This window comes from Telmatherina bonti (assembly GCF_933228915.1).
Source record: "Telmatherina bonti genome assembly, chromosome: 18".
NCBI classification, from domain to species: Eukaryota; Metazoa; Chordata; class Actinopteri; order Atheriniformes; family Telmatherinidae; genus Telmatherina; species Telmatherina bonti.
In genome coordinates this window covers 7254237-7263066 of record NC_136616.1, presented here as the reverse complement: position 1 = coordinate 7263066, position 8830 = coordinate 7254237, and the positions used below count along the sequence as shown (strand labels likewise).

The 8830-nt window shown below is 46.6% G+C and overlaps 1 protein-coding gene across 1 annotated transcript; it reads right to left on the bottom strand.

Annotated features, from left to right (window-relative positions):
* Window positions 1–7225: 7225 nt before the first annotated feature.
* LOC306769006 (uncharacterized protein) lies at window positions 7226–8138 on the bottom strand (the record flags this gene model as incomplete). Its single annotated transcript, XM_079257506.1, has 3 exons — window positions 7226–7539; window positions 7621–7986; window positions 8090–8138. The coding sequence occupies 3 exons, from the start codon at window positions 8136–8138 to the stop codon at window positions 7226–7228; spliced, it is 729 nt and encodes a 242-aa protein (XP_079113632.1).
* Window positions 8139–8830: the final 692 nt, after the last annotated feature.

The window sequence follows — 8830 nt, the reverse complement described above, 5'->3', positions numbered from 1 at the left end:
AGACCAGACAGACTGAAGTACAGCGAAGGGTCTGTCGTTTATTCGGACATCAGAGGCTGTCAGCAGAGCCGAGAGCCGCCTGCACAGGACTGAGGATCATCAAGTTATATTCTGTCTCACTTTCAATAAAACATAACCTTTAAAATCTAATCAACTTTTCACTGTTACAGTTTTTTATTAATTTGATAAGATTTAATTGGTGATATTTCACCTGTCTCTTTCTGTTCTGACCTCTTGTCTGCATTTGGACCTTGTCACTGGGATCTGGACTTTCTCAGCCTCTTCTGTCCCCAGGATCAGACCACTGATCCGTAGTCCTCATCTCAGCTCCTCGAAGTAAAACTGTTTTTCTTTACTCCTCTGTGTGTGGCTGAATTTCCGGGTCCCCAGTTACCCGTTACAGTATCATCAGAGTTTTTTATTAAACTATAAAATATGCTGCATTTAGCTTTAATGGTTGTAATGAAACACTTAATATACTGGACTAGCTTTAAATCTTCTGCCTAACCCACCAGGATGTTTGGTCTGCATCACCTCAGGAAGCCTCATTCAGGTCAGCTGATGCGGGTTCAGGGTGCTCGGTTGAAGAAGAAACATGGCTGCCAGATGTGGGCTGATGCTCAGAAAACTAGTTTCCAAGAATCATGTCAGTTAGCATCTTGGCTAAAGCTAATTAAATCCTGAAGTGACCGCTGCTGAAGCTGCAGTTGGGTCAGTCTCTCTATGCCAGGGGTGTCAGAATCCAGTCCTGGAGGGCCGGAATCCGGCAGGTTTTTGTTGTTTCCCTCCACCAACACAGCTGATTCAAATCAATGGATCCAGCAGCTTCTTGTCAACATGTTTGAGTGTCGGTCAGGTGTGTGTTGGAGCATGGAGACGACAAAAACCTGCAGGATACCGGCCCTCCAGGACTGCAGTTTGACACCCCTGCTCTATGCAGTCGTTTATCTGATTAAAACTGTAAAAATCACAGTCAGGTGAGTGTTAATATTCAGAACTAGCTGCAGCAAAACAGAAAATAACTGTCAATATTTACCTGAAACAAAGCAGAGGTTGTTTATTCAGCAGCAACCGTCTGATTGTCTGCCTGTCATCAACATAACACATATACATGTGTTATTATAAAGGTTCGGCTTTGACCAAAGTGCAGCGTGAATGTGATCTCTGTCTGCATGGATACACCCCCCTACAGCTGAGCCGAGTCCCCAATCGGACTGAGTCCAGCGGACTGTCCTGATGGGAATGCAGCCTTAGTGCTCAGTCGTTCCCATGTAGCAACGCGTCCTTCATCACGCTGAAGTGTGAACGGCTCATGGACCTGCAGGGACACACGTGCACAGAGGAAAGCACGATGACACACACTACTTACGATGTGTTCAGACTGAACGCTCGACGATGGTCACTAAACTGCCACTTTTGTGTCCGACGCCCAAAACGCTCTTTTGGCCTTGCTAGGCAACGTGTCCTGCTACGTTGCCAAATCAGTAACATTCAGCTTTTCAGCAAGGAATGGTTTTCCTACATATTACACGGAGTAACGGCGTTTCAGACCCGTGTCTGGGTTCACCACAGGAATCCTCCAGGAGCTGCGAGCTGATCGCTCTGATTGGTTGACGCCCCGCATCAAGCAGCAAAAGTTCAGCTTTGCGGGGCGTCACGGGCTTAAAAAACATCTTACACTTTTGGTGCGTTCCACGCAGAAAACGCAACACGAGAAAGCTCGACGCCTCCTTGCCGCGCCTCCACATAGACTTTACATGGAAACCTGCCGCTCTGGACGCTCAAAACGCGTTTGGTCTGAACACACCGTTAGTGTTTAAGGATGTAAATCTAGATGCTTCTCGTATGTTTCATTTGTCAGAACTTTGTCAGAGCTCTGCCTAAACAGCGACTAAAATAAGGAGACTGGGGTAAAAGGAGAGGATATGTCGACAACGACCTGTTGTGCAGAAGAGGCTCGACAGAGACGTGGACAAACAGTGCAGATGTGCAGAGCCCAGTACAGGTCCAGTTTAACCAGCCCACACCAGCATGAACCCATTAGGATGACCAAACCCGACAGTTTTCTGTCTGTCTGGACCTGACTCTCTGCTGGACAACCCGCAACCCGACCTGCCTCTCCCTTCATTGCACTACTTTTCTTTATTTGTCGTGTTGTCATCATTTTCATTTACAGTAAAAAAGCACAGTGGATATTTTTACAGGTTTGTGATGTTTGTCTCACTTCTGAAAGGATGTGAAGCTTTGCAAGCATTGATGCACCAGAGAACCAGATCAGACAATGAAGAAGCAGCTTTTGTTCAGCCACGCTGCAGCATGGAGTATTGTGAGGAATCCAAGTTCGAACATGTGGAAGAAAAAGTAAACCGTTGTGCAGAGTTGACACGTAGAAAGACAGGGTGTGCTCAGAATTCCCCTCCGATCGAATCGTCTTGTTTGGCTTGAAAAGCAAAAGCGTTTAAAGCAGCAGCTCTCAGCGTCCGGCGGCTGTTTTTCTTCGCGTGGTGAAGAAGGTGGGAACTACAGTAAAGATATTTCCGCTGGTGGAAACTTTAGCCCTCGTGTGAGAGCAGGAAGAGCGTCCTGTGGCTTCCAGGCCACAACCTGCTGCAGCTCAGAGCTCAGCGAGGCCAAAGCAGATGCATGAGTCTGCAGCTGCCGTCACCTCACCAGAGCAGACAAGCTGCTTTTTAAAAAGTAAAAAAATCAAACTCTCACCGTTTTGCTTCACTGACTTTAATAAATGTATGGCTTATTTTACCCACAATGCATTTTGTTCAGTCCTGTGTTTGATGCGCAGCCATGTCTGCCATATGTGTGTCTGTTTAGGTAAGATGTTCCCCACAACTAAAAACATGCAAACCTGATGTTTTTTCCACTTCTGAACAACATGCTCTGTTGTTGTGGTGAAGACAAGACCCTCATGCTGAAGAATCACGAGGACAGCAACAGATGAGAAGTGTGATTTTAATATGTCAAAAAAAAAACTTAATTCAAAGTTTTTGGAGCAAACGGAATCTCTTTGTGCAGATTTCAGCCGCAAAATGCTCAGTAATATTCCTCAGCAGTTACCATGACAAACTCTCATCTAAAGCCTCATTTTCTCCCTGTAAGTGTAAATCAGTGCATCCATTAGACATTATGTAAAATCCAACATTGCCACCCACATGCTGCCATGTGTGATGTCTGCATGGCTGTTTGGCCACACGGCCACTAGAGGGCAGTGCAGCGTTAAGAGTTTGCTTCTGAGCTTGACGTCAGTTTTAGACAAACATGGTGATGATGGAGGACATCTTGATGATGTATGTTGGTGGTAGGTGGTAGGACCATAGACTATATAAAAAGATGGGCGGAGCCTCTGTGACATCACCCACGTTTCTGAAGAGCTGAATTGAAGCTCGGTGGGCGGTTCCTACCATCACCATCTTGGCAGGGGCATGTGTGTCGTCTTTCCAGGAAATTACAAATATGTGCAAAGAGGTGGAGCTGAGAGGGGGGCTGTGAGCGTCATGGTGGATGATTGACATCGAGCGAACTCCGAGCTTTCTGTAGCTAAGAGCTAACCGAGCTAATCCGGAGCTAACAGGAGCTAACCAGCTAACAGAGGAAAGCGGGCTAAAGCTAAGTCACATTGTTAACTGGCTAAAAACCGCGGTTGTTCTACGTTCTTCTGACTTGAAGCAAGAGATTGGGTACCTGTCAATCAAAAGGACACGGCCCTAAATATGCAGAATTTTGAGATTAAATTACTTTTAAACAAGAGAGTTAGGAAAAAATTCACTCCCCCACAGTTGTCATGAAGGTAAACCTGACCTATAAACCGAAAATGGATTTTTGAACCAGGCTGTAAACATGTTTATTCCTGCTGTGAAGTTGGTCTTATTAACATAGAAGTTTATGAGGCTTTGCTCTGTTCTGCAGCCCCTAGTGGATGAAGGGGGAACTGCAGTTTTGTGTTCCTCCACATAGGCTTCACTTTTTACCGCCGAAGGCTGCCGTTTGGGCAGAACACAAACACAGGACTAGTCATCTCGTTTGGATGATGGAGAGACTTAAAGATGATCTATTTTACCAACATCTAGACTAAAATAACGGAGAAAAACTCAACTAACAGATGAAAGACCCGAGGCCTGATCGAGGTAACTTCTGGGTTAAGTCGGGCTTTTCCATACTATGGTGCTAGTTCACTTCTTACTGGGTTAAATCACCATGTTAATTTACGCTAAATGGCTCACCTGCTCTAGAGCAGGTGATGCTCGCATAGAAACATCAACTCCTGACCAATCACAAACAAGTTAATATTACTGTTCACACATGCACAACCACGACTTTACGGAACCACAACTTGTCATCTTTTAGAGAACAGACCATCAATGAAAGGAAGCAACTGAGCAACGGTGTTGCTTTTGGTCTGAATGACGTGTTAAAATTCTTTATGTGAGTGAAGAATAATGGTCCGTTCCTCCATGGTGAAGTAGCTGCTCTGCAGGGTCACCGTGGCTGTGATTGGTCAGATGCTGCAAACTCCACCCCTTTCATGTGAGCGTGCTCTGATCGGGATGGATGCTGCGTAGATAGGCAGCTTCATCACGTCACTTATCCAGATCCTGAATTTCTGCGTGAATAAGCCGGCTGACAGTAGCTGCGTTTCCATTACATTTCTTTCCAAAATGAAAGCGATATTTGTAAGTTTTGACAAACAACAATCTGGATTTGCAGGTGTTTCCACGGAACAGTGTTTATGTCCTGAGGTTATGATTCCTGTGTCCTTAGCTCTGGTTTCCTTTTTTATTTGGAGAATGGCCGCTCCTCTTCTGATTCCTGTTCCTGAGGGGGAAGACGGACACTCCCCCAATGATTCCTGTCTCCTAGGGGATCCCTGGTTGGGATTCCAGTGCCCAAGGAGGTCGCTCCTCCTCCGTCCCCTGCTGCTCCAGTGTCCAAGGTCTCCAGAGTCCTCCTCCAGGCTTAAGCCTGCCCCATTGCCCCGGCATCCGGGTCGTCCTCCGGATCCAAGTCTGCGCCCCGTCGCTCCGTCCTCCAGAACCACACCTGCCCCGTCACCCCGACATCCTGACCCATGTCCTCAGGTTGTGTTTCTTGTGTCCTCAGTTCTGGTTTCCTCTTTTGTTTTGTGGTTTTTCCTTGTTCCATGTTCATTACTTCATCTGGATTGATTTAACTCATTGGTGTCGCCTGTGTCTCGTTTTGGTTCTCGTTTTAAACGCCCCATGTTTGGTTTTACTCCGCTGGTCCATTGAGTTGTGTTCGAGCTTGAGTTTAGTCACTTGCCAGTTTGGTAAATAAACTGCAATTATGGAACGTAATCAGCTTCTGCTTTGCATTGAGGTCCACACCTCTACCTCATCCTGACAGTTTAGCACACAAGCCTCAGTTCTCGTACAATCTCATCCGATTGACCAGATTTTGAGAGTATTGCGGCTTATGCAAGGCATCCATCTAGCATTATTTTGGGTTTTTCTAGTTGCTGTGGACAGCATGCAATGACTTTTCAAAGGTTTTCTACCTCATTTTTTTTTTCCTAAAACTCTGAAATTCACTGTTTGTTCCACAATCTTTACTGCAAATGACCTGGTCCCAACCCCCGGTGACTGCGTCACGTCCAGGGACATGTAAATGTGAAAAAAGTGTTTCCATTACACTTTTGCGACATATTTCTATTTCAAAATGTCTAAAAAAAACACCTCATCAAATCAATCAAATCAAATCAAATCAAAGATAGTATTCATTCCCCAGGAGAAATTCAAGGTTCAAGCCAGCTCGTCCAAGGTTTGTCATACATACGTGTAGCATTAATGACAAAAAGAAGAATACAGAACCAAGCTGAAGCTTAGGCCCTGCCGTCAGTTTCACTGACCAGAGAAGAACAGAGATACATTAGGATCATAGGGGGGTCGAGGGAAAAAAGGTCATGTAACTCTGGACCGCGCCATTAGATGACACAGTCTGGGGAAACAGAGAAAAAGAAAAATGAGAGGCGATATTTGACACTTTTTTAAATGTAGGCGTTTCCATTGTTTTTTTTTTATTGCAATATTTAGGTTCTGCGCAATTCTAGGTGTAATGGAAACACAGAGAATATCTCTGTTCAGGCCTCTGACCAGACTACCAACACACACACACACACACACACACACACTCACAATGAACTGGCAACGACTAAAGGAAACCTGGAGCAAAACACAGCACAGTAACTTTCAACTTTTTTTAAAAATTATTATGATTTTAATCTGGTTTTATTTTTATCATTTGTTGCTCCTTTTTACTACTGCTTGATGTTTTCTTTGCACCATCTGTCTTCAATGTTTTATGTCTTGCATATGAAACTTGCTTTATAAATCAACTCTCGTGTGGAAATAAGAGCAACAGGAATAAAGCAGACAGAATACACAAAGGAAAACAACTCGACAAAGTAAAACAGGAAACAAGACAAACTCTAAAAATGACAAAAGGACAAAGAACTAAACAGACCACAGAAGAAGAAGCCAAAGCGAGCGAACACAAAGCATTCTCAGAACAGACATAGGGAGCAGCGTGATGGACGACGAGGGTCTGCAGTCATTAAACACATCACGGCTTCTCGGTCTTCTTTGTTCCTTTTGCTGCTTTCAGACACACAGATATTTATGCTTTATGGACTCCTGCACATGTTTCTCCCGCCTGGTACCAAGAAATGTTGCACAAAAAGAGAATTTAAATGCTGGATGTTAAAGTTTGTCGGAACATTTCCACGTGTCTGAGCAGGATGTTCAGTGATGGTCTCTGCAGTTTGGTTTGTGTTGGTTGATTTTAACACAGTGATGACGTGCTGCGCTGTGGTGAAAGCCTCCAGGCAGCTTTACGACAGATCAGACAGATTCAGGCAGAAGTGATGAAATGTGGATCAGGAATGAATCTGAAGCATTTTTACTGTAAATGTTCTGATAAATGTTTTTATAATAACAAACAGCAGCTTGGTCCCATTTCCATCATTTATTTCATCAAAGCTCAGCAAACGGAGTATCTACAGCCGCATCAGCATTTCCATCATGTGATGTGTCTTCATGACACGCTCCATCTCTGGCAGAGGTTTCTGCCCACACAGTTTGGACTTCATGAGCTCTTTGTGACGAAAACAAGGAGACAAACGGTCAGAAAGAGCATCAGAAGCCCAGCTCTAATGATGGAGAGCCAGACTAAGAGGTTAATGTGAGAAAGTGTGTCTTCAGCATGGTGTCTGATGAGCAGCTGGCTTCCCACAGGAGGCCACAGCGCAGTAATAGCTCCCAGCATCAGAGAAGCTCAGGTTGTCCTTCTGCAGACGGTAGACGCAGCTCTGTGAGGACGACTGAGGAGCAGAGACGCCTTCACACTGGCTCCTGTGTGTGTGGACGACTCCTTGCTGAGGTCCATGTCTGAACCAGTAGACGGTGTGTCCTCCATCACAGGAACCAGTGTGGACTGTACAGTGGAAGGTGACGGAGCCGTGGGGCTGGATGGTCTCAGATGTTGGTAGTTGGAGGATTTCCCAGTGGTTTGCTCCAAAAGAGAAGCAGCATTTAGATGTTTACACGCTGCAGGTTCTGTTTTCTACCTCCATCATCGAGTTCCTCACCGTACCTTCAACGCTGAGGAAGACTCCTTCTCCAAACTCCACCATGTTGTTGTGGGAGCTTCCGCAGAAGTACCTCGCTGAATCTGACAGCTGGACGTCAGAGATGTGGAGATGATTGGTCCCTGCGTTTCTTTCCACACAGAATCGAGGATTCTTCTCCAACCGGCGGAAGACTTTGGACGCTTCGTCATATTTGTAGAAACTGGACAGGAGCTCAGGTCTTCCTCCTAAGGTCTGCCGGTACCAGGAGAAGTGCATCGCTGACTGGCTGCTGTAGAAGCAACGAAGCGTCACATTTTCCCCGACAGCAGCAGACTTCACAGCAGCTTCCTGTCTGACTGCTCCCACCTGCACCACAGCTGATACATGAACTGAGTCACAAAGACAAAGATTGTCAGAAATATTTCACCAACATCCAGTTTGGAGGGTTGCTGAGACCCCTGGGTTCTATACTGGTTCCATTCAGGTACCTACATATTCCACAGAGGATCGTAGACAGCATCGTCTTCCTCGGCTGCTTCATCCTCGGCTGCTTCGTCTCCTTCGGCTGCTTCGTCTCCTTCGGCTGCTTCATCCTCGGCTGCTTCGTCTCCTTCGGCTGCTTCGTCTCCTTCGGCTGCTTCGTCTCCTTCGGCTGCTTCGTCTTCTTCGGCTGCTTCGTCTTCTTCGGCTGCTTCGTCTCCTTCGTCTTCTTCGTCTCCTTCGGCTGCTTCGTCTCCTTCAGCTGCTTCGTCTCCTTCGTCTCCTTCGGCTGCTTCGTCTTCTTCGTCTCCTTCGGCTGCTTCGTCTCCTTCGTCTTCTTCGTCTCCTTCGGCTGCTTCGGCTGCTTCGTCTCCTTCGGCTGCTTCGTCTCCTTCAGCTGCTTCGTCTCCTTCGGCTGCTTCGTCTCCTTCGGCTGCTTCGTCTCCTTCGTCTCCTTCGGCTGCTTCGTCTCCTTCGGCTGCTTCGTCTCCTTCGTCTCCTTCGGCTGCTTCGTCTCCTTCGTCTCCTTCGGCTGCTTCGTCTTCTTCGTCTCCTTCGGCTGCTTCGTCTCCTTCGGCTGCTTCGTCTCCTTCGGCTGCTTCGTCTCGTTCGGCTGCTTCGTCTCCTTCGGCTGCTTCGTCTCCTTCGTCTCCTTCGGCTGCTTCGTCTCCTTCGGCTGCTTTGTCTCCTTCGTCTCCTTCGGCTGCTTCGTCTCCTTCGGCTGCTTCGTCTCCTTCGGCTGCTTCGGCTGCT